Source organism: Dermacentor variabilis, chromosome 6 (genome assembly GCF_050947875.1).
Source record: "Dermacentor variabilis isolate Ectoservices chromosome 6, ASM5094787v1, whole genome shotgun sequence".
Classification (NCBI taxonomy): domain Eukaryota; kingdom Metazoa; phylum Arthropoda; class Arachnida; order Ixodida; family Ixodidae; genus Dermacentor; species Dermacentor variabilis.
In genome coordinates, this window is record NC_134573.1 from 154,931,943 (window position 1) to 154,958,928 (window position 26,986).

The window sequence follows — 26,986 nt, forward strand, 5'->3', positions numbered from 1 at the left end:
GTGCGCGCACGCGCAGGCCTGATCTTCAAAGCTATCTGCGATGTTTCCAGAGTGCGCGTAGTGCCAGTAGCTTCATATGCGCTGTGATTTCGACGTTTCGTACGCGTTGAAACGGCAGATGCACAGAGGTCAATTGGCTCGCGGCTGCTGCCACGATTCCTATATGTCCAGCGTTTTCACACAGTTTCCGCTGTCATGGAGCGATGTGTGTTCGTGTTTACATGTGCGCGCGTGACACCGTGCTGGTTAATTTACTTAAAACACGTTGACTGACTAGTTGGTTTCAATCCATGATAGAATGTGTAAGCGCGACTGAACAAGGACGCAGAAAGAAGCAGACACACAAAGACAGCGCTGTCTCCGTGTGTCTGTTTCTTTCTACGTCCTCGTTGAGTCACGCTTACGCATTCTATCATTGTTAATTTAGTTAGCAAACGAATGTTTACAAGTTCGTACGGCCGTTTAAAACTACTATCCTTACTTCATACAGCTATCTACTAATTTGCTATCGCAATCGGCGCTTCGCCTTTCGGGCGGAACTGCCAATGTTTTTCTGTAGCTGTACCCTACGCGTCTACAAAACTTGTACGAACCGTTTCAGGGACCGTTTAATTAAAGGCGCAGATACAGCTAACGCGTACGTGCGCCACGCGCGGCGCAGTACGCTTTGCCGGCGAAAATGAAATCAGCGTGACCGGCGGCGCTTGGCGCCCGAACATGTCCTATCTGACGTCAGAACCTCTAGACAAGAGTACATCGTGCGCTAGCTTGGCTGGCCGGCAGCATGCTGGCTTACAGTTAAGCTGCGCTGAAGCGAGAGTTCAGAGTCTGCATCAAATGCAAATGGGCTCACTCGCCGCGCACATGCGCGCGTGCGTTGTGGCAACAGCTGATCGCTGCTGCGGGCCGCGTTCAACACGCCGAACTATACAGGGGGCAAATTTTAAGTGATCCTGGCGGGAAGGAAGCTTCAACACGCGGAGGTGAGAAAAGGGAGGCGGTTCCGTAGGAGATAACGAAACTGGATTGGCGAGAACTTCCCCTTGCGGTGTGGATTCACAACAGCACACGCCGCCACATGGTGAAGCCACAGCATAAGGTGAAAGTCACGCTGCTGTGAAGCCACTCCTCAAGGAGAAATTCCCACATAATCCGCACGCCGTCTTTACTGTTAACTTTTTCGAATTATCGATGTGGGTTATACACGTGAAAATATGGCACTGCTTCACCTACCAAATTAGCTGATACAATTTGCGCTGCCGTTTAAAAATCTGGATCGCCGGAAATGTGGCGCTGCTGCTGCCATATTAAAACAGTAACTGAGTCTATTAGCCTCGAATACAAAGCGGGGGGTGACCTCGAGGCTAATGATTCTGGGAAACAACCTCACCTTATATTCGAATAAATACGGTATTGCTCTAAGGATGAAACAGAAAAAAAAAGGAAGTCTTGGCAGCGAGCGGACTGAGGCACGCAGCCTTCATTCCCGTAAAGGAAGACTGCTCCGTTCGTTTCACGGTGAGACAGGAAAGGGGTGAGGCCCCAATGCAGTCGAATTTCCGTTAGACAGAGGAACAATAATAGCAACAGGGTAAGCCTGGGGAAAGCCTTAGGGAAAGGCATAAACGTCTATTAGAGGTAAGGAGAAAGAAATAACCAGTCGCAGGCTTCCACCCGTTTCTTTGCACAGCGTACAACAGTACAGGGTAGATAGAGAGGTTGAAAAATGGCAGACAGTAATGGGATTCCGTGAGAATAGAGAGCAGACGACGACAGCAGCTAGGACGGATAAGGAGGAGGCGCGGGGACGCCGACATGCAGAAAGGAAAGTCACGCAAAATAGGACTTGGCAGAGGAAATGGAAACACGGTCGACATTGTGAGATTGAAAATTTAAGGCAGAAAAAGGGTAACTGTTAGAACTAAAATCAACAAAGTGCAGGACATGCCTATGTGAAGAGTGAGCTTTACGTGCTGATGCGAATTAAAGTACACCGGGCTTTTCCTATGGAGCAAATATTCTGTCGACGAAATCCTGCCAGCGGTCATCAGAACTGCTCAGAAATCCCCCAGTCAGAATAAAGCATTAGATGCGCAAGATTAATTCAAGAAATTCAAGCAAGCATTTTATGAAACTGTACAGGTTTCGTTATGAAGCACTGGGCGGATGGGCGGGAGTTTAATGGGTGTTTTCATTTGGAAGCAGACTAGAAGGGAAGCTTCTAAAGCCTAACCACATTAATTAATTCATTTGTGCAGTTGCCCAAGTGGAAGTACAGATGAGAAGAAAGCTACAAAATGCAACTTTATGTAATAAATTGCCTGTCTTTTATTGTTTTTTCATTTGCTAAACACATACGACTGAACTTTCATGGATGTTGTGGTCCACAAGAAGCCCACTCAAGTGACTGATGGGTAACTTTTGTAATCTTTGCGATGCTTCTTTTTTCTTTCAAATTTTACGTAAATTCCCATGAACGTCATTAGCTGATACCGTAATTTCACCAATAAAATAACATTGTATATTGTGAAATGAAAGCTTGAAAAAGTACCTCGTGTTTTCGGAACCACACTTCAGATACTACATGATGAACTCACCCTATTTCGCAATTTAAGCTACGAATTCAACCACGAAGCAGTGATGATTTCAGGAAAAGCCGACGTCTATGTTTCAAAGAGAATTCACATTTGCATGTACATGCTATTCTAACGGATCGTGCACGATGCTGTGACAATGTCCAACGTTAGGCTCCCAGTTATGGTCCCAATATGCACCGTCATTTCTCATTATAGTCGTAAAACTTTTTCTCTAAGTTTGTTTCTTGATGCATAGTTAGTGGCTACCAAAATTTTAGCAAAGGAATATTCAAACCAACAACACCACACTTAGGTTTAATTTAGCATGTGTTATAGTTTACATATTCCTGTTTGTGTACGAATTTATGGCGATGCTAGACTTTACAAAGAAAAAAATGAAAGAAGTTATCGACTTACACTCTTACCTCATGGAACTTTTAGACGAGCTCCAATAGTAGACGCCTTTTCAATGTTCTTTACAAGTAAATGGTGCAGACATTGCTTGATCAATAATGCAAAAATATTGCACTCATGACAACAAGTAACATTGCTGCTGCGATTTCTATCTGTTGTACCTTATCTTGATTTATGGATAATATTGCACTATGCAGATGATAGTAAACTTGTAGGGGTCTCTACAAGTTAAAGGTTATCAGCTAACGCTGATTCAGATACATGTATGCCCCTTATATTGTTTTGCAAAAGCATTAACTAAACTTTTTAGTTACCAGACCTTTTCAAATCGATCATCGGTGATTGATGCTTTAGAGTGGCAATTTTGACATATTGGAGCCATTTTTTATCCACTTAACCCTTTCAGACGCTATGTACACAATTGTGTGCAGCAAGATAGAGCATCAACAGCAAAAGCACTGATGAAAGTAATGATATTTAAGATGTGTTGCGCACATCCTTAAACACTTATGAATGGAATTGTGCTGCAATTTTGAATAACGTAGAGAATATTTTAGCAAAATGAACGGGAAGGTAGATGGTTAGGTGTTTTTCCTTAGTGTCAGCATGTTGTATGCAACGGGTTCACTTCTCTCATTGTTTTTCACAATGCCATGCACCAGGCATAATTTTCAAGTGGCCGGATAAGGGATATTCAAGCTTTTCAAAACACAGAATAGTTTATGTGGTCATATTTGATGTCCCTGTAGAGAATTTTTGCATGGAGTCCACATTTTGTAAACTTGACAGAACTCACTAAACACATGAAAATTATCAATCTTTTCTGTAGCTGTACACTTTCTATGACCCTGAAGAAGCAAGAATGTGATAAAAGCAAGTTTTCCACCAAAGGGATAAAGTGGCATTTGAAAGGGCTAAGGCGATCCAGTAGTTAGTACAAGCAATGCACTCTCAGAATCAGTTTAAGTTTTTGCGCTACAGCGATGTTGTGATTTTGGATGGACCTTCTTGCGAACACCTGCTGCCGTGCTCGAGAAAAAAGCATGCTGCTCATGATCACGTCGCACTAGCATCAAAATTTTGTAATCAAATGACTCCCAGCAAGTTACGAATTAAATTATATCGCCAGCTTTGCTGTCCCACAGTGCTGAGCGGTGATAATTAACTGAAAATGATGCCACCTGTTCACTATTAAGCTTTGGTTTGGAGTCCGAGTCATTTTATTCCGTTAAAGTATATTTCTCAAGGTCTGCCGCGTGTCCAACATGTGGACCTGGCTTTTGCAATCAGTTTCGAAGAGTTTTTGGTGCACAGTTATTGAAAGTCCTTCCCACGGCATCGTCCTGCACGGCCGTGTCGTGAGGAAAGCGTCCTGCTCTAAACTATGCTGCACCCGCACTTGAATTTAGTGATGAGGACTCGAGTTACAATTCCGAGGATGACAGCAAAGCAGATTAAAGCTCTGATGGCGACAAATGTTTTGAGTCAGCATGGGACATCCACAGCTGCTCACCGGCGAGTTTCCCATACGACTTTGAGCGGTCCCCTTCCTTGTGTACACTTATCTGCCGATTTTTTTGCAGGATTTGAGAGCTCTACTGATTATCTTCAGGGTGCATGCTTTGCTTGGTTACGATGCGCTGCCATCGGCAGCAACGAAATTTCCGTTCACGCCAAGAAGGCCACCTCTAGCACATCTCGACCCAGCACTACAGATAAGTGCAAGACAGTTTACAACGGCATGGGATTTCTTTCTACTCATCTTCTCTGCAGAGGTGATAAAGACAATCTGCAAAAATGCAGACAGATATGCTTGTATGCATAATCTTGTAGTTGCCCAGCTACGTTGAGAGCGATCAGTCCTGGAAGAGGTGCTTGACTAATGAACTGGTGAAACACGTTTGTTGGACTTCTCATCGGACCATGCTCAGAAGATGCCGAAGAGACGGAACTACAAAATGTGTTACGAGAACTGCAAAGTTGAACAAAAACCAGACGTTTCACGGGAAAAGTGTGGAGTGCCCCTATGCTTCACAAAATCTAGGATTGCTTCATCGCATGGCATGAGCAATGAACTGGTCTTAATTTTCTTTTTGTATCTGAAGAATGGCAGTGTACTGAGAATTCATTTTTTCGGACACTATTGCTGGGTTATTTATCTTTGAAACGTATCTTCCGAATTTTATTTGATATTAATGTTTTTTATTGTTTTTATGAACTGGCAGCAAAAATTGCATTTTTTGGAATTTTTATGACCTACCTAATACATTTTTTTTTGGAAACGTTTGTTTTTCGAAAGAGCATTTCATTACACATAATATGCTATGCTGCAATGTGCACTGAAATATTATTTGTAGTAGCAAATAATTTTTTTTTCGTGGCCTATAAAAATGATCATTTTCTCGCAGTAACGAAAGAGTTAAAAATCACACTGTCCAACGACACGAAATGGTTGTCAGGCATACATGTACTGGCAGTAATGGACGAAGCTTCACATCATTTTACTATAACTAATTTGTCCACTGCAAGGCGTGTGTTGCAAGAAAAAATAATACAAAAGAAAAGAGAAAGAAATAAAAAAATTCACACTCCATCGTGAAATACTTAGTTCTCTGTATTCTGGTAATTTCAAGACAATTTGATTCTCAGGCAGCTTTCAAGCTTGGAAACCTATTCTTCTCGTGACTGTGATGCCACAATGTGAAGAATCACTCACCTACTCTTATTATGCAAAGATTTGGAATGACTAAATCACACAATACATGTAATTTATGTTCTCTTCTCATCTAACTGGTCAGGGTCGACTGCGCTACACACAGTGAGGAATCTGTGGAGATGCTATAATGTAAAACCCCACCTCTTGAAAAACATGGGTAACCATAGAGAAAGCATAAAGAAATAAAACTGAAAAAAAAATAAAGAAAGAAATGCTACATACCGCATGCAGGCACATCCGAGCCTTGACACAACCTCCACTGGTTGAGCAATGCATTCGGCTAATACCAGGAACAGCTGATGAACCATAAGCATGAGACCTCGTACTTGGGTAAGAGCACCTGATGCTGCATGTACAAAAGAAAGGTGCTATGTTAATTTGACTCTGTTGAGCAACTGCTTTCTCCAAGCTCCTCCCTATTGTTACCACGACAAAAGCAAGTAGAATAGAATTAATCACTGGATTTAGTTGTTCAAACATGTGTTTACGGCACCTACCAATGCAGTTCTTAGTGAAAAGAATGACTTGATGAAGTGCAAGCCAGCTAATAAAAAAACATTAGCTTCCAAAACTGGTGCACTTTAAATATGGCAGATTTTTGGAGCCTACATATGGAACGGTTTCGTACGTTTAACTCTATCAATCAGGTTTAGGACAGGTTATCAATTATAGGTTTTATGTCAATAAATTGCAAAAGACACATCCATAGGACAAGTTAAGCACAGTCAGCTGTGGCCACCAAGATAAGCACACCTTAAGCTGAGGATCATCAACAAACTGCAGTGCCGTGTTCCCCCAATCAGAATTTTTCTTCATGGAATGGATAAGCACTGTGAGCTTCCCTGCTGCTTTGCTTTATAAGCAACATGCTTGTGGTCAAAGCATTAGTGGGCATTTCCGTTTTGCCCTCACCTGACAGCTCCCCCAGGTATTCCACCACCAGTTCTGTCGCCAGGCCACAGCACTGCTTGAAATTGTTGGCAAAGCCATCCCAACCACGGTATGTTTTTGAAGCTCGACGCAACCATCCTTGAAGCATTGGAAGCAGCAAGTGATTCACAGCATAGACACCAAATTCTGGCCCTGCAAAAAATAGATGCAGTAGAGCCATTAATCTGGTTATGAATATTTCTCACAAGCTCAATGTAGATCCTTTGCAGAAGTGCTATGTAAAATTTCCTGCCCTCACGATGCAGGTATACATAATATATATATATACACAGTTAAAGCAACTTACGACCCACCCCCCACATGTAACAATCTATTGGTTGCAATGGCCAGGTTTCATTTGCACCAACAATTTAGGAACCTACCCACTTGAACTTCAGATACAGCTCCAATTTTTCAAGCTATTGTGCTCTTATAGTAAACACTTTGAGCCTGCTTGCCAAAAAAAGGAGAAAGAAAAAAGGAATGCATTCGGAGACACCAGAGATTTGAAAGCATTCAAGCGCTTTAGGGTAATTTTACCTCCCAGGCACCCTTCGCATAAGCGTGGAAAGTGTGAAAAAGGAAAAGGAAACTGATCAGAAAATGTGAGGTGCTCATAAGATAACAAGAACTCGGCTACTAGCATGGCTCATGCGATCGCTTGATTAACTGTTTGTTGAGTTACTGTTTTGCAGTAAAATATGTCCCGCACCATGGCTGTTCTGGCATAAGAACTGTATATGTTACAGGAAAAAAGCAACTGATTACAATCACTTCATTCAAAAATGTAATACATTACAGGGACTGATTACTGCCCCATGAAAGTAATTGAGGAATTGTACAATACTAATCAACTACTTCTATGATACTTTCCTCTAAACTTTATTTGACATTGCATCGATACAGTAAAGAATATGAGCTGGCCGAGCACTTTTAGTGCATCCTCTGCAGCCCTTCACACAATGCTTATCTGCACTAACAACTGCTCTAAAAAAATTTTGTTGATCATTGTCCCTCTTTTTTGCTGTCGAGACATCAGCAGCGACACTGAAAACTTGCTCGAAGAAAATGAGGGCAAGCTTAGCCAGTTCTCTCAATGTGCAAGCTGTGAAGGGAGGGGGGGAGGGGGGGGGGGGAGGGGGAGTAGGGTGGTGTTATGGCATATATGGATCTTGTTCACAAGATTGTGGTTGCTCGGCATTTGGGCCCTCTATGAAGCGTAGTGCTTCATTGTTGTTGGGACTCGGAGAAGACGCTCCTAGTTGGATGAACGAAAAACTGAAAAAACTGTCCGCATGTAATTTCCTGGCTATAATGTCCTAAGTGGCCTTTGCTATCGAGACATACCAGCACGTGTTAAATTTGTCAGTCAACATCTGGTGGAGCATTAAGATGAGGAAGCAAAATTATTAGTGAGCCTCTCAGGTTTGCCTGCCTGAACATGTACATTTGCGACACTGCTGCCTGGCACAATGTAGGGTGTTCTACTGTAGTTGTCGCGAAATTCAGGTTCTTGAAGATGCATCATTTGTTATTGCTTGTCTCATTAATAAAATAACTGATTACATGTAATTAATTACTAAAAAGTAATTGAATTACAGTATGCATCATCAAGTAAACAAAGTCATTGTTAAGTTACAATATTACTCGAAAATGTAGTTGATTACAATTAATTAATTACATGTACTGTAAAACCTCGTTAAACTGTGCCCACTTAAACAGTAGTTTCATTTTAAAAGTAGTAAAGTGAAATTATCGACTCAGCGGCCATTGAACATAATGCGTTTTGTATCCGCATAAACCGTACCAGCTTATTGCATATGTATCGGTTAACACGTAGTGTTTCCAATTTTCGTCACAAAATCATGGCAGTACGTCAGCCCGGCAGAACGAGCTTCAGAGATCAGAATGGCCTCCAAGCGTAAATGCAGAGTGCGCTTGGAAGGGTGAAGCCACATCAACATCACTTCAGTGTCGTGCCAGAGTCCAGAGTCGGAGCGTTGTGGCCCGTATTGTGGTGTCGGGCAAGCTAGCACAGAAATCGGATGCTCAGCATAGAAGAAAAATTGGACATTGTTCGTGCCATCGAACGTGGCACAAAGAAGTCGGTGCTGGCATGTGAGAGGGATCTACTGTTCACTACAGTGTGTGGCATTTGGAAGCATGAAGAAGTTGGTAGGCAATGCTGCTGTGACTGTGAAAATAAGTCGGCTACGAGGTTTGACTTTCACCACCGTTACCTCTGTTATTGCCGAAGTGTCGCCTAACGACAGTAGTGAGAACGACACGGAAAGCGACAGCACGGGTGATTCAGGCTCGGCAGTGGCACATGTTGCACGCTATGTCAGCCTCATGCGGGTTTTTGCTGAGAAGAGGGGAATGGCGAAAAAGCTGGCTCGTAGCTTGAGTGAGTTTGAGGCAGTCATCCTTGGTGCTAGCCCACCGCAGCATCAGATGAAAATAACATGCTTTTGTCGTGCAAAGTGCACAAATACTGCATGATTTCTGCCTTTTCATTGCAACCTTTCGTAGTTCCGTTTTTGACAGGTAAGAGGGCGATCTTGCGCTATTTTGGTTAAGCAGTACTACCATTTAGTACGTACTTTTTCCAAGATCCGGCCAACTACGATTTAATGAGGTTTCACTGTAATTCATTACGTACAAGTCTGGCTGACATGCACACTCACTCATTTGCCATTCACTGCATTTCATCAGTTAAAAGTGCTTGTGCCCACTCCCACCTCTTCATTTTTGAGGGCAGACAATGCGAAGTGCACTCTTAAGCAGTTAGCAGCACACGTCAAACACACAAAAATATGCATGCACGCACACATTAGGCATCTCAAGATCAAAAGGAAGCAAGAAACCTTAATTAACTGTAGACTGCTATGTAATGCACTGTCATTGCAAGGTGAATCTGGATGTGAATTTGGCCTGCAGCTGTGGCTGCATGGTGGTGCTCTCCGAAATGCTGCGAAGGTGCACTTGAAGCTTAAATTCATGTACATTATTACTGAGTACATTTCATGTACTCAATAATAAAAGCAAGAACCCTGATGATGAATATCATCCTCCTTATCACCACCTTATTCATGTCGACTGCAGAATGAAGGCCTCTCAAAGCGACCTCCGCTAACCCTTGTCCTGTGTCAGGTGACCCCATCTTATGCAGGCAAATTTCCTAATTTCATTACGCCACTTAATTTTCTACCATCCTCAACTGTACTTCCCTTCTCTTGACACCCATTTCTGCAACTCTAACATACCGCAGGTAATCTACCCTGTGCATTACATAGACTGTGCAGCTCTGTTTTCTCCTCTTAAAGGGGCTGTGAAACCTACTGAACACACTAAGAAAACATTGCTGATTTGTAGAGGAGGCTGTTGTGAACATGTTAGCCAAATATTATTGCTCTGCGTGCAGCAGGTTATTTACTACCCCACATCAAAAAACAGCAAAAGATTGCTTGCTTTTGCCTTCGCAAGGTTGTCAGCGGCTACACCCAAGCAGCCAAGCTGCGAGTATTGGCAGATTTTGTGACTGCAATGGCATTCTCAGCAATGCTATACAAATGCTAATTCTGAGTTAAATAAATGACATACGCATATGTCTGCAATCTCAAAAATACCAAAAAGTACTTCATCTTTGCACTTCTGGTCTGCACACGACAGCTGCGCGCAGCTGCGTCTGCTGCCTACAGCCTTCGCGACTGCCCCAGCATGCTTCATAAAGCATATACTGGGACGAGCCCTCTCACCGGCGTGACACTCTGTAACTGTGTGGTCTGATTGGTCTCTGTAAATAACTTAGCTACAGATTCTCAAACACCGATCTCACCGGCGTGACACTCTGTAACTGTGTGGTCTGACTGGTCTCTGCAAATAACTTAGCTACAGATGCTCAAACACCCATCTCACATCTAGGGAGAGCTGTGCACGCCTGAACCGCAAGTAGAATCATAAAGAAAAGCAAATGAAAATGCCCAGCTTGTGGGCGAGGGAGGAGGGGACTTGCCCCTTGCCATACCCTCTGTGCAACTTCCAGCACACCAGTGGAGACGAAAGAAGAGACAGCTGCATAGCAGTGCCATAACTATCTCTAACTTTATATATACTTAAAGAATTCAAAAAATTTTTCTGCCAGGAGATCAGTGAGTCGATGTCCTTTAATAGTGAGGTGATTTTCTGAATAGTTAGAAAGTTATTTCAGGGGTCCTTTAACGTGAGCTAGAATACTGGCTACCACCGTTTGCTGTCTAGTCCTAGCTGTATTCTCGTCTCTTAAGGCTACTCTCAACGCTTTTGGCTCCATCGTTTGTTGCATGGTCCTCAACTTTTCTAGCTTCTTTGTTAACCTCCAACTTCCTGCTCCATAATTTAGTATCGGTAGAATGCAGTGATCACACCCTTTTCTTCTCGTGGATAGTAGTAGTAAGCTGCTGATCATGACTTGGTTATGCTTGCTGTATGCACTGAAACCCTGGTGTCCTCCATAAGTTAGCCAACTTGCTCTGCTTGACATGGAATGCAGTGGCAAGAAACTCACCAGGAACCTCTCGAAGTCCTCTGAACATCTGAAAGAGTGTGTCAATTGTGTGCGGTTGGTAGCGGCGAGGACATGTGGCCACTGCCCCAGCCAGGCCCTCCAGCAGCAGAAACCACACGTGCAGCACTCCTGTTGGCCGATCAAGCTCTTCCAGGATCACGGTCTGGTCAACGAAGGCCGGCACTCGCTCTTCAGCTATTTCATTCTGGGATGAGAAGTTCAAGCTGTCAGCTAGGCCAGGAATTTTCCTCCTGACTGCTGGTTTCAAGCAGCCCCACCATATTTCTAAATGTGTCAAAGATTCCCCTTGTCCTTGGACCCAGACATACATGCAATAGATGTTACAGGTACACATACCTTCAAGAAATATTCAAACTTGGTAAAGAATTATGCATGATCTACAACACAAAGATAATAGTAAGAATAGCCATACATAAATGCAAGAGGTACATATTTGTTTATTTCCCTACCATAGATGAGTTGAGCTCGTCCACACGGTTTGTACGGCTCCCACCGAAGACGAGCTGGGCTCGTCCACGCTGAAACAAGCGCTTGCGCACTGCCACAGTCAAGCTACCGCGATAAATTTTGTTTAGTTCTTTTTGGCTTCAAAGATAGTGCAGTAAAAAAATGAGAAACGCACTCAAAGCTTGCGTTTTGTTCAAGAAAAGTGTCGACGCTGGCAACTAGGATTTAAATATGGCATTGTCCTTTGTGCGTGCATGTGCAAGCAATGGCTCTACTCCGGAAAAAAGAAAAAAAAAATGTTTGTTCGTGTAAGTTTTGTTGAACTTGGACAGTGAAGAAGAAGTTCGTTTTTCTTCCAAGAGTGGCAGAGACGATAATGAGCAGCACATCTTCTCCGAGTCATCAGATTCGAACAATGACAGCATCTCAATGTGTCAGCAGTGGACGCCAATAGATGCAAAGAGCCCCCCATCGGCGCCTCCAAGGTTTGCTTTCATGGCCGGCCGCACCTAGCATAAAGGTACCTGTGACAGAGGACGGGAACTGTGCGTGGTATTTTGAATTTTTTCTAACGAATGCAATAACAGATTTAATTCTCCATGAAATCAACCACTATGCTGAACAGTTTCTTGCTCGGCGCAACTTGAGCCATGTGTTTCAGAAGTTGACTGCGGAACAGCTCAACATGTTTCTGGCGATACTTATTCTTGAGGGGATAATACCAAAACTGGAAATTTCTATGTATTGGTCATAGAGAGCGATCCTTCGAACGCCAATTTTCAATGAACTCATGAGCCTTCATTTCGTTGACGATGAAGCTGGCCTTGACAAAGAAAATTATCCTCAGCCAAGGCTGTGGAAGATCTGGCCTGTGTTTGAGATCGAGCATTGCCATGTTGTTTACTCACCAGAATGCGATGTCTCTGTTGATGAGAGCCTACTTTCGTACAAGGGGCACCTCGCTTGGAAGCCATACATGCCTCTAAAAAGGGCCCAGTTCACGTTGAAGCTTTTTGTTCTGCGAGTCGGCATCTGGGTATGTGTCCACTATGATTATATACACTGGGAAAGGAATGATCGAGAGTAACAGGAGCATGTGTATGGGGACAAAGGGTAAAGGACAAAGGGACAAAGGGTAAGACCAGCCTTTCACTGATGGAGATACACCTTGATCGTGGGTACTGCCTAACAGTAGATAGCTTCTACTGCCCTCCTCAGCTGTCAATTCTCTTATCTCAAGGAAAACGCATGTGTATGGTAAACGGATGTGTATGGTACCGTGTGTGCAAGACGCAAGGACAAACCTTTCTCAAGCTAAAAAAAGTTGAAGAAAGTCGACCTGCTTGCTTTTCAATGGGGGACATGCATGGCCCTTCAGTGGCAATAAGAAACGCATCTCTCTCTTGAGCCCTGTTCTTGCTGCAACAGCCACAGAAGTGAGAAACAAGCAGAACGAGATGCTCACAAAGCCACATGTAGTGCTTGACTACAATAACACAATGGGAGGTATAGATAAGAATGATCAAAATCTTTCTTATTACTCGTCTGTACACCACCAACAAAATATATTCTATAAGAAGGTGTTCAGTCACATTCTCGACCTGGCCACATTCAATGCTTTTGTCATTTTTAAGAAAGCTGGAGCTGGGAAAAACAAACACCCAGATTTTCGACTGAATCTCGTGGAGGCATTAATCACTGAAAACTTCCGAAGTGAAACTCGCAGCAAGAAAGGAAGGGTGAACGACAATTTGGTACCGAGACTCCTCGCCCGCCACTTTCCAAGGTACCTCCCTCCCACTGCAAAAAAACAGAAGCCAACAAGACACTGCTTCATCTGCATGAAGCGTTCAGGAAAAGATGTCACAAAGACCTCCAGGAAGGAAACACATACCTGGTGTGAGGAATGTGGAGTAACACTCTGCATTATTCCGTGCTTTGAAATGTACCACACGTATGAGCCCCTCTTGTCACAGTATTGTTTAGGATTTCCAAGAGACATTTTTTTTGCAAAGACAACTACAGAATGTCGGAGACTCCCCACTGTGCAGTGCAATGAAGCCAATCCTCTCTGCACATCTTCAAAAAAATATTTTGCATGTATATTACAAATAAAGTGCTTTTAAGGATATTTTGGGTTGTTTCAAGATACGTATAATTATTTAGGCAAATAAAAAAGATTGATATTTTTGTATTGTCTTTGGCCAGAAAACTCGGTAGGGAAAGGGTTAAAGCAGAAAAGTGATGTGCAATATCGGGGAAACCGGAAAGGATCATCTTGCAGAACCATAAATTCTAATAAAGCTTTTTTTTTTTACCTGTTATTTGAAGCTTGAAACAAAACAACTTGGCTGACACAATATGGCATCAAAAGTACCTCAGTGCTCTGCGTGCATTCATAGATGTTCATAAGCCACAACAAATGCTGCATGGTGAATCTGAGAAGATTATTGTGCCATATGAATCAGGAAAAAGGAGAGGAAACTCTTAGGCAGTATGTGAAAGAACACAGTGACAAAGAGACACACAAGACCATACACTACTAAATGCTGGTATTACTGGCCTTACTAAAAAATGGACAAAGTCTAACAATGAGTACCAGCGCTATTGTGGCATACATCTGTACTATCACCTATAGTGCTTAGGCATTATCAGCAGACATCAGGAATGGTACAGTTATCCACGAGCTCAACTGTTGCTACTAACAGATCTAAACTCTCTACCAAATGTTTTCTCGGTAGGTTTTCGTTAGATAACTGAACATTACAGAACACAATAATTCAAGTTTTTGTCAGTCTTGTGAGATACAAACGAAGCTCTTACTGCATGTGCCTTTTGCATATGCCAATTAGTACCAGCCAGGAAATATGGACTCTCACCTGAATGTACCACACCTTGCTGGCCTCCTCGTCATTTGCGTTTTCGTTATCAGAGTGTTGAGACACAGAATCTGGCTCCTTGAACAGAATGAGTTCCATGTTGGGCAAGACTGGATCTACACAGTTAGGCTCAGAGTTGAACTTGATCCTGCATAAGCAAAATAAGAAGAAAGCATTAAGAAAAGCCTTTACACATGTATGAAAATTCGAGCAACTCCTACATCAACGGCAGCAAAACTGTATATGGGACTTTGCACAACCTTTGGAAATCTTAGGGACGTGGTTTCCCACTGCCCGAAATCTACTCAAGAATTTGCAAATGCTTGCCTACAGCAGAACCTTGCTATAATGAAATGTGATATGATGTAGCTGTCGGAAGACCAATCCTCTCTTAAACAGGCCTTAAACAGTCCGAGAACTTGGCCAAGATCCATTGCTGCTCAGTTCTTTGTCCTCTGCTCACCCGATTGACAGCCTGGAGCTTCATTCAGGTCACCGATTATGCCCAGTGTTGCCAGCACGTCACAGAGCTAGTAGCCCCCAATACTTCAACTCCGCACGTCCACCGCTTATGATGTAGCAATTGGAACCTTTAATCGGCCTGAGCACTCGGCCAAGACCCAGCATAGCACACGATGATGATGAGCACACAACGGCGACAAAGAGGAAAGATAAACATATGATAACGATTATGTACAGACGAGGAAGAAGAACATAATAAATACCCACAAAAAACAAAATAATGGATATAACTAAGTAAATGAAACTCTCCTTAAAAGTGCCACAAAGGTCCACTTAAAATCTAATTTTAATGACATAAAATCACTTTGCCAATACATATAATGAACTAGACTTATCTCCGGTACCAAAAATGCCTGACTGCAGCGCGCTGTGTATGTATCACTTTTTGTGGGGTTCAGCACTCGTTTAGTGCGGAAGTTCAATACTCTCTAGTCTCGGCACTGAATACACCGTCGAGCAACAGTGGACGTTTTCACTGCCACATGTAGCCATAAGCAAGCAGCGGCTCACTGTTGCCATCACACTTCTCTCACTCACTGTGGTGACACACAGGCTGGTGCAGCTAGGCATGGCTTCTGAGACCGTACAGGCGCAATCTCGGAGGCCATGCATAGCTGCACTCAACCTGTACCAGCCTGCATGACATGCCGCAGTGGGAAAGAAAAGAGCGATGGCGATGGTGAGCTGCTGCTTGTGCTGGGATAGTGATGCTATGCGAAGCAGTACGAATGACCAGTGCCATCCACTTCTCTCCCTCACTGCGACGCAACACGCAGGCTGGTGTAGTTAGGCGTGGCCTCCGAGATTTCATCAGCTGCAGTGCAATCTCAAAGGCCACGAGCGGCCCAGCCGAACTGGCATGGCGATGCTCACTGGCATCCTCCTTTACAGTGTGGTGCCATGTGAGAGCAACGGATCAGCCTGGATCAGCAGCACATTTGGCACATCATGTTCTACGATGGTTTGCATGGCAGCATGCAAGCTGTTCTCTTTGAACATGTTGCTGTTTTGACAGTTTCATGAAAATACAAACGAGCCAGTGGAAAGTGGACGCAAAACACCATCACAAAAAGCAACTGTCCCACCTGGTGCTAAATAGATACATGTTGTGCAAGCTGGAGATTCTTTTGCTCTTTTGTTAAAATTTCATCAGCCACATAGCAGTTTTGTGAGCCACAAAGCCATCTTCTTCTATGCATGTTTAAAGTTGTGCGCCTTATTGGGCATATATTGCAGTAAAGGATATAACAAAGTAATGAAAATAAGGAAGTAATTTTGGCTCCCCCTTCAACTTCAGTTAACAAGGTTTAACTATATCAGCTGCATTTTCTTTGCTATAGCCAAATTTTTTAGAATGCCTGACTACAGCCAACGCCCGAATTTTTGGATGCTTCTGCGACACTGCCACGTATCCCATAGAGTCAATGTATAAAGACAAGTGAACTTTCATATGCTGAAACCCATTGCCATGCTGTTCGCTGGACTTTTTGCCGTGACGATGAGTCTGAAACGGCATTAATCAAAGCCACCAACTCCTCCATTTTAATTATCTCAACAGTGTCGAACCAGCGCTCTCGCAAGCCAATTCGATGGCAGCTGCTGCTACTGCGGCCATGTTAGGCCTAGCTGCTTCGATGTGCATTACCAAGCTTTTTAATGTGTAATGTTCACTGCTGTGTTCTTCATTGTAAGAGTATGCTGTCAGCAATGGCAATGACTCCGCCTTTGTCATCCTGGCGGACAGCTTCAAAGCGCAGAAAGTACAGCAACAGTCGAGCGTTGCATAATGCTGGTTCACAAAAGTCAGCTTCGTCGCAATATGGTGGTGTTAGGCAATCAAACAAAAGCAATTTATTGTGGTAAAGCATACCAAAATGAAAAGGGACCACTGTTGTGGCACAAAGCATGATTTCGATAATTATACACGTGTGCACCTGCCATCACCTGTCGCAGTGTGATCACCGATATGCTAAATAAGTGTAATGGCAGGCCTTCAGAGCTATTTTGGACATGCCTGTGGCAATTAGAGCTCTTGAGGACAGTAAAAAGCATGAATTCATTTTTTTCGGAATACCTGATTCATCTAGGAAGTCCCAAAAAGTAGGCGCTGACTGCATATTCAAGCTTGGAAATTCTCCACTGTCTGCTATGCCTGATGCATGCTCCTGTAAGCTACGCCGGCGCTACTGCGCCAGCTCCACCCTGTGTGATACACCTGTGCCTCCTCAATACCAACCGTGCTAACACAGGTTGCCACCATTGCACGAAAACTGTTGCAGGATTCCCCAGCACAGTTTTTCTGTAAGAACTTACTGAAACCGACGTAATGCCCAGTCAGTACAAGCAACAATATGTTCATTCATTCACAGAAACATAGTGTCAACAGTGTACGCTGACACTATGTAGTTCAAGGCAACCCTTATAAATATATTATCGGTTTGAAATCACTCTTCAGGGGTGGGACAGGCCCAAGCCATTTTAGAGTGGTCTTTAGGGCAGATAAATTGTAATTTTGGGGCAGTTTGGAGAAAGGTATCAGACCAGAGCTGAACAAAAAAATCACTGTTTTTGCTTGAGCCACCCCCCCTATGTTACCATTTTTTCATTCCGAAATAAAAAAGCTTTTCATCCATTTACTGCGTGAAACTGTGGGGGAACCACGCCACCTCATTTGTAGATATATTCCCTTAATATACAAGTGACAGCATCGTTAATATGGTTTTTAATGTGGCTCATCGGAAGGCAGGCACTTTAGTATAATACACTTGTACCAAGAAAACACTTGTACTCATAAGCATTTGAAATTGCTGACTGTGAAACAGCCTTCTAGTGACTTGAAACCTATAATATCACTCAAATGAAAAAGTGCTTTTTAGCTATACAGTAGAACCTTGACATACATTTAAAAAAAATAATAAAAAATACGAGAAAAACAGACAAACCGAGAAGTCGGACAATACGAACTCAGTAAAAAATTTGGCAAACTCAACTGTAACTGTGAATCACTGCAGCACGAGGTTGGTGGTGAAAGCACGAGGTTGGTGGTGGTGGAAACTGAGTGCCTGTTGACATTTTCGTGTGACACGGACGGGCTAGTATTGTGAGAAAGCTATCATGGAGGGCTTTTACTGCTCTCTATCGTGCGTGCCTCACACCTTTTTTTATTCATATATGGGACCTAGCGGCTGGAAAATGTATCGTGTGATCACAGTTTGGCGATTTACTCACTGTTGGTACTGAAAGATTGTGTTTTCCGGGAATGTATCAACCGGTAAAAATGAAGCATAAATATATTGGGTAATTGTTTATGTTCTTGATTGTGAACATTGGGGCAGGAAATCGTAAATAATGGGATTGCATGAACAAGGTTCTACTGTACTTCATTTCATACATTTCAGGCAATGCTACTTCTCGCTGCTTGCATTTATGAGCAAGAAATCAGTGCATCAAATATTAATGAAAGATATAGGTATGCATCATGTCATTCAATGTAAAATTAAGTCTGATATTTTGCGTCACAAAATGGGAGGATTTCTTATATGCAAAAAGCTAGAGATTCGACCTTATTTAACAGCAAACAAGTGAAGTGACATGTTTATGCAACAAGTGGCCACAGAGCATTACTTGAGCTCGCAGCCAAAACACAATTCAGTAGACTTCCATTGATCCGATCTCAAGTAATTAGATTATTCAATTATTTTATCCCAACTGAATGTTTTAGTCAGTGCCCATACATTTCTATGAGCCCAAACTTTTGTTACTTAGATTCAAAAATTGGTCTTTGCCGGATAATTCAAACCAGACTGGTCGCTGAGAATTGAAAGTGATCTTACTGCAGCCTGTGCGCTAGCACTAAGCTTGCCAGATACATTGAGATAGGCAGTTAGTTGTTGGCACGCTTGCCGGTGACAAAGTAATTGGAATGTGCATGCAGTAATGCAAAGCAAGTCTACTCAGATAACATGCTTGCTTATAAGTCGACTTTAAATATGTCTGAATACTGAGTTAACAATGTTCAGCATCACATGCCCTTTCTTAAACTGCAATACTTTGTGGTGCCTTACATTCTTGTATCATCACGATGCCTGCTACGATATTACTAAGCATATTCACTGGCGGAATGAAATGCAGAAAGTTCTTAAAATCTAAAGCGTATGGATGCCGACATTTGACGGGGGAAAGGAGAGACCTGAATTGTAATGCAACAATGCAACGCAATGATCTCTGAAATGATAAAAGCATAGGGACACTGGGAGAAAGCAAGTGAACAGCTAATTAGGCAGGAGGTGTCGTCACATAGTACTTTTAAAGGGAGTCTACTCTGTATATGAGAGATGGAAAAGGTTTGCTGAAATCTTAACAAATACAAAAAAATGTACAAAGGGAAAGAGGCTCACCTGCGAGCTGAGTGGAAGACGGGACATGCCGGCATCAGGTACATGGAGGAGAGCATCTGGGCACATCTCTCCAGGTAGCGCAGAGCAGCTTGGCACAAGTTGAGTGGAATCACCTCCACGTCTTGAGCAAGGCATGCCTCAGGGTCAGCCTGGTCTTGCAACTCAGCTGAAAAGGTTCAAGTGACAGGAGGCTGTGTTGTCAGTGATGTACTATTTGACTGACTAAATTTATGACATTAACACTGAGAAAACAAAATGAGAACAGAAAATGTCACAGATGAATGTATGACGAGTTCGAAAGTGTTATAGGCCACAAATACCTAACTCTGGCATGCAAAATCAAGATAATGTAGGCAAGTTCAATTTCGCAGATGAAAAAGTGCCCTGTCATGTCTTTATGGCCTACCTCCTTTGTGTCCCAACTCTTAGATTACACAGATATGCTTCACAACATCACACAAAAATTCAACAAAACACACATCATTATGCATCACATTAAGTATACAACCTAAAACTGCCACCCACCAAACTGTAAAGCAGCCAATAGACCTACTTTGGTCTCCTAAATTCACAATTCACAAAAAAAAAAAAAAAAAAATTGTCCTGGGAGCACTGCATAGTGAGGGGATGGAATTTAGGTTCAATATATGTCTCGGGGACCATGAAGTCTGATTTTCAAGAACAAGATTCCATAGGCATTTGGTAGCATTCTGCTTCTGTAGCATTCTGCTACTGCCATGTAACATCCTGCTATTGTTCGATGGATTGAAGTTTATTCTTGCATAAGGCTTCCTCCAAATCATGTGGACTTCCAAAAAATTGGCTAAACACATCTACTAGCTCTGTTTGCTAGCTTAAGGTAACCAAAAGGCTATAAGTGTTTCTGCAATGTGGAGTTCATTACAAGCAGAATGAATGTTTTCATGTCAATAGACAGCTATGTATATTCATTTGTGTGAAAGCTCTGTGGAGCATGGCAGCCACTGATGACTAGTGTGTGCACCACAGACGAGGTGCAAAATGTAACGTCATGAGATGAAACGGCGCTGCCATCAGTGTTTGCGCAGGCAAAACAAATGATCATGCTCAATGCCCAATGTGTGTGAGTGAGCTTAAGTGCAGTAGAATTCCGTTAATTTGACTCCGATTAATTTTATTTTTTTTGTTAATTTGATGCAAACTGAGAGTACCAGTTGGCACTTATGGCCAATCCTTGGATCCCGAAATTGGCCTTTGCCAGATAATTCGAACTTGACTGGTCAGCATACATGCTTGCTCTCCCACAGAGATTGTTTGAAAGCGCTGCTATCCCATGCACATGGGTGCATAGCCACATGATAGTTTTCATATTTTATGGGTTTTCTCTCTCACTGGAAGAAATACGCATTCAATGTGCACCTTGCTGGAAACATTTCATTTTTGACACTTCTTACGGTTATCTCTATTTTCATCTTGACAATTAAAACAATAATTAAAAAGTTAGATAATTACTTTTAATTAACTAACCAGATGTCAGGGGATACTGGTGGTTTCCCAAATAGACTTGAAACAACATGCACCTGATCTTATTTGGATAAAATGACCCATCTTCTTTAAAGCTCGGTGTGTGATAACTGGGACAGCCTGTATATATGTGGTATTACAGTGAACCTCACATTTATAATGAACCGCATTTTATTGAATGCCATGATTACCACAATGGAATTAGGTGTTCTAAAGCTTCATGATGTCGAAAGTCAATTCACCTGCTTTATTTTCCCACAGCCCTGCCACAACCCAACCAGACACTTTTTTAAACTATGCATTGTAGCACCCACTTCATGTACAAACATGCACCTATGCACAAAGAAGAAATTGCTTTTCATTGCATGCATGATGACCCTAACCTACCAATGAATGAACAAGTACATTCATTATGCTCCTCTCTAGATTGTAATTTACTGCATCACTTTCTTTGTACTAGTTCTTACAATCTTACCAGCTATTTATTGAGCACACATCCTTCCCATCATAGGCATTACCCTAGCCTGTAAGGACACAGCAAATGTGAACAAAGAGGTTTTGTTAAGTGCACCGCTTGCAAGTTTGGAAGGAGGTACCTGGTCCTCGGACATGCTTCAGAAGGCAGAGGAGGCAGTCCACAGCAGCATTGGCAAAGACACTTGGATTGTCCGTGCCAAGGAAGGCATCAAACACGTCAAGAACTACTCGCAGGTGATGAGTTCTTTCCAGCTGTTCTCTTTCCGATATGGCACTACTGGTGGAGCTGCCATGTTGACTGTGGGGTCCTGCTACAGCACATGGCATACGCACAGCCCGCAGAGCACCAAACAGTGGCCGCCAACCAGAGCGAATCTCTGCAGTTGATCCTTCGACAAACTCACAGATGCTGCTCACAATCTGAAGACAGAAAAAAATTGTGTACGGAGCATATTAGTGTGGCTGTGCAGTAGTTTAATATTACGAGGAAATGATCTGCCTGGCCGCCACTGGCTCTAATCACTAAGAGAGACTGCCTATTAATCTGTCCACATCACTTCTCATTGTGAAAAGAAAACAATTTTTTTTTCTAGTGTCTTGGTTCTGTGCACACCCCATGGATTAGGTCTGTTTGGAAAGTGAGAAATTAGTTAAAGACTAGCATTGTGTCCTTTTTGTTATGGTTCTGTGTCTTTCAGTGCTAGTTATGATGTTTCAATTTTCATTATGTGGCGCAACCTCATGCAGGTGTGGAACCTGAGAGTGAAAAAGTTATATGTTGAACTCTCATCTACACTGTCTCAAAGTCTGCTTAGCAGAATTACTTAAATCTCATACGTTTTTGAGTAGTGAAGCACACCAGAATGCATTTGCGTGAAGCAATGCATTTGTGTTTAAGAAAGTTTAGCATTATGCAGTATACAATAGCATAATGTGTGTTATACATACTTAGCAACCTGGCAGCCTACCTGTTCCTGAATGTCAACGTCACACAGCTCCAGGCAGAGAATGTTCTCAAAAGGCTTGAACAGCGCCTCATTGAAGTGGAAGTGAGGGAGATCAATGTGTGTTGACAACAGGGCACCCACAATGTCATGGATTGAAGCCACTGCCCTCTTGGCAATCACGTGGTCCTTGTGACAAGCCACCTTAGGGAAGAAATGGCCCTCATTAAAGGCAGTTGAACCCATGAATTGTAATTATGCAATGTGCTGTGACACCTAGTGCTTAACAGCAAGTCTGTACAGAGCAAACACACGGTTTCAGGATACCTGAAATATTTATGTCCAGAGCAGCGAACAAAGAAGATAAAGATTTCTTATAGGATCCTTGAATATGTGCCACTTATTTAATAGCTGCACACTAAAACAGCCCACCCTTAATAATTGAGCTCTGAAAACAGTTTGTGACTGCCTCTGCCACTGAGCACCCCTGCTCTCCTTTTTCACTATGAGTTAGAGACATGACGACTGTCTCGAGCCCCTCAGTGGCATCAACCGGTAGCACTGATGCAAAGCTGGCTGCTGACCTGTGCTCCTGGCAATAGCACCAGCCATGCTCTGCATCACAACCTCAACACAATGTCCACACTGGCAACAGATCACTCTTACTGGCCTGTGCCATATGCTAGTACCATGACATGACAGGTACAGTGCAAGTGTCTGTCAGTGTTGTCATCAAGGCCTTGATATGAAGGCAGCCCAGTGTCCAGCTGCCTGCTACATGTTACAACACAGGTACCAAGATGTGCATCATCCCTTCTCCGCTGGATGTTCACCTATGTTGTCATGCCACGCAACCTGTCACAGCCATAATGCACATGCTGCACTGTTTCTGGTGGTGTTGAATATGCTAATGCTGCTCTAATGCGCTATATAATGTGGCAGATCATGCAGACCATGTATATAACCCAGTCTAAATCTCACAGTGCACACAACCCGCACCACTTCCGATATATGTCAGGAATGTTATGCAGTGCGATAGCAAGCAGTTGCAGGGTTTATTCACAGCCAACCTCACTGCCAGAATTTCGCAATTCACAAAGTCACAGCGGGATGGGTTGTTACTTAATTACTAAGCCTTCCCAGTCTCAGAAAGAGAACTCACTTCTACAAAGTGAGGAGCCACGACACTCCAGGCCTTCATGATGTGCACCAGTGGTCGACCGCCACGGGAACATCGAAGCATAACCTCGCTCAGTCTGTTCAGCAGCAGCACAGGGTGGCGAGCGCTGATCGGGGCACCATGGTTGAACAGCTGGTTCCGGCTGGCAGCACAGAGCTCCGACAGGAAGTCGACCAAAGCACACAGGTTCAGCTTGCCAGCTGCCTCATCAAAAAGCCTGCCCAGCACAAAGAGAGAGAAAGATCCTGCTCGTAGATCCTACTCTGGAAAGATCCCACTCGTAGTGTCTCTAGAATATATATATATATATATATATATATATATATTAACCGCCGTGGTTGCTCAGTGGCTATGGTGTTAGGCTGCTGAGCACGAGGTCGCGGGACCGAATCACGGCCACGGCGGCCGCATTTCGATGGGGGCGAAATGCGAAAACACCCGTGTACTTAGAATTAGGTGCACGTTAAAGAACCCCAGGCGGTCGAAATTTCCGGAGTCCTCCACTACGGCGTGCCTCATAATCAGAAAGTGGTTTTGGCACGTAAAACCCTATAATTTAATTTTTTTTAAATAAAAATATATTGATTATTTTTGGCGTATAGAATTAAGTATACATTATTCCCAGTCAGTTTGACGGACAGCCACCAGTAATTTTTATTGTTGATGACAATAAACTGCTTAATTGTGATTAATTATCTAACTCACAAATTAGTGTTCTAACTGTGAAGATGTCAATTATAAAGTTGTAGAAAATTACTATATGAAACACCAAACTGGTATAGTCTCAGCAATATGCTAATTGCATGCTTATTCTTTCTGGTTGCAAAAGAAAGTGCATAAAATATGAAAAAATGTCACAGTTTCAGCAGAAGGGCAAAGCATTGATTGTGATAGCAAATTATTAGAGAGCTATACAAAGTCAGGATAGTAGTTTCATCGGCTGTATAATCTTCTAAACATTCGCTTAATAACCAAATTAACAAGCATGGTGTCATGCATGCACAGGCAAATATGAACACATATCACTCGAGGAACATGGACACTTGCTGTCAAAACGTCAGCGCGAAGAAGCGTGGCAGCAGCAGCGAGCAAATTGACCTTCATGCTGTCTCTAAGTGGCAAGAACATAGCACTCATGAAGCCATCATCTCTTAATGCACGTAGACTCTGTCTCCATCGCAGATCCCTTTTAAAATAGGGCCCGCATGGTTGCGCTCAGCTGCACCATACGCAGTCGCTGCTGGAGTAGAACGCCCACTTCCCGACTCCGGCAGTGCCGTGCACACGATCGAAGACGATGCACTTCCTCCTCACCTTACTCCATTGTGTGCACGAGACTGAGCCAAGATACTCTGCTCACCTTCGCACGCTTTCGATAGCACACAAAGTGTACGGCGCGTGGCCACGATGTTATCGCACTTGGACTTTATATGGAACATCACAGTGACGCCGATGACAGAAATGTGCCTGGAGTGTCCGTATAATTGCTATTGCAATAATATACCATGCGACCACGCACCCGCCTGCCCCGAAAGCAGCACCATCAAACAGACTCACCAGGAGGTACTCAGTGCACAATAGTTGGGACACCCTGTATATACACTAAAGCCTACAGAAATAATAGACATACTATTGAGATATCAAAAGAAACCTAAATTTGGGAACCAATGGAAGTTGCCAAAATCCTAGCTCAAAATTAAGGAGGAATGAATTAACCTGCACTTATATTGCGGCTAGAAAAAATAACCAGTAATCTGTTTGACTAAGCGAGTGGATATCAAAGGAAGGAGAACATAGTGATGGGTGGCAAAGAATCAGCTGCACTGATGAAAACCTACAGGTACATACTTGGTGTGGTTAGTATGCCGATACATTAACATTAAGAGCAGAAATTTCAGATAGGCACTGAGCCTAGAGTTGGCTTTTTGCTGGCACGACAATACTACTATGCAAAATACCGTGGCCAACCAAGGTAGGCATGTGCTCTGCAAAGTTGTTGAACGACCCAACCACGCAAGTCAAAGCAAATGCACACACCTGTCGACCAGCTGTGAGAGTGCTTCTATTAGTGGTTGCAGCTGCTTGCCTACGAGGATGGAGGAGCCAGTGGCTTGGGTGGCATTCTTCACCAGGTCCCCGACATTGGCGCTGCCCGCATGACCAACACCAGGCATTGACAGGGCTTCCACTGCCATCTCCTCCCTGTATATTGAACGAAGTTGTCAGTTACTTTGCTGACACAACCCACATGTCCCAAAAAACTCCGCACAATTATAAGGGATCATACAGGCTTTCATATAGGAATTCCAAATGACCATGTGGGATTAGTGGACATGGAAGTGATGATGCATACAGGTTTCTGGATGAAGTGCACAAAAGTTACCATGTAGACTTCACGGGCAAAGGATCCAAGGAAATTTGTGACAGTCTAAGCAGGGTGTCAGCGCTTGTGTCTCGTCCTTGTTACTTTGTGGTTGCATGTGTTTGAACTGTTACAATTTTTATGTCTAAGCAGGGTGGACCGTAAAAAAAAAGAAATGCCTACAAGTGTGCGCAGTTGCTAAAGGCACTTTCCCTACAAGTTAGCTGCAGAGAGAACCACCTCACAGTACAGTTAATGTTTCATACATATATATATGTGTGTGTATATATATATATATATATATATATATATATATATACAAAGCAGATCTCACATGCTGTGGAAATCGCCATAAATGAAGCTTCTTGTTGGAGTTGGCAAAAAACCTTGTTCTTGTTTAACGACAATTTGCAAGTATAGAGCACACGGGCAAGTTGGGAATATTTTCACCAAGAAACATGCAGCTCACCATAAAGTTGTGGCACTTGAACGTGTGGATCTTATACCCAGAGTATGAAAGACTCCAAGAGAAACTTACAGATAAATTTGCACAACAAAATGTTAAAGAAAAAGCAGCCATTTTTTTTTTTTACTGGATCTACTTCATATTCACAATGGCACTAGCATTTTAGCAAGTTATCAGGTTGCACAATATGTTTACTTTTGTGTATCACATTATTTCTCCATTAATGCCGACCAGCAATGAAAGTAGCACATTACTCATTATCAAATTTAAATGCTTTATTTTTTGTTTCTGAGCTAAGCTTTATTGTAGCTAATGCCTTTCAGACTGGCATTTTCTTACACTTTGTTTGCCTGAAAGGGAGCTCTGCAATAGCACTCTTTGATCCATCCTGCATCTCAGTCCTTTCTGCATCTCAGCATCAATGCCTCACACCTTCTTGTGTCTTGGCAAAACTGCAGGTACTACTATACTCTTGTAAAATATAAAAGCCACAATTGGTAGGTTTGTTATAATGGTACAGTGAAGCACGTTCACAGGCTACAGGTGAAAAAAAGAAAAATGACTATGAGAAGCCACATTTGCTCATGGCTGGTCATGTATTACGAG

At 42.9% G+C, this 26,986-nt stretch overlaps 1 protein-coding gene across 3 annotated transcripts in view; it reads right to left on the reverse strand.

The window, feature by feature from the left end:
- Positions 1–26,986, reverse strand: part of LOC142585530 (brefeldin A-inhibited guanine nucleotide-exchange protein 3) — a 100,401-nt gene that overhangs the window by 32,048 nt on the left and 41,367 nt on the right. For all 3 annotated transcript variants that reach the window (XM_075696342.1, XM_075696341.1, XM_075696343.1), the window contains 9 exons: positions 25,590–25,754; positions 23,535–23,769; positions 22,397–22,576; positions 21,548–21,848; positions 19,449–19,614; positions 14,530–14,677; positions 11,183–11,387; positions 6,619–6,789; positions 5,929–6,052 (listed from right to left, as the gene is read on the reverse strand). In XM_075696342.1, coding sequence (XP_075552457.1) covers positions 5,929–6,052; positions 6,619–6,789; positions 11,183–11,387; positions 14,530–14,677; positions 19,449–19,614; positions 21,548–21,848; positions 22,397–22,576; positions 23,535–23,769; positions 25,590–25,754 — 1,695 coding nt within the window. The remainder of the gene's footprint in view (positions 1–5,928; positions 6,053–6,618; positions 6,790–11,182; positions 11,388–14,529; positions 14,678–19,448; positions 19,615–21,547; positions 21,849–22,396; positions 22,577–23,534; positions 23,770–25,589; positions 25,755–26,986) is intronic.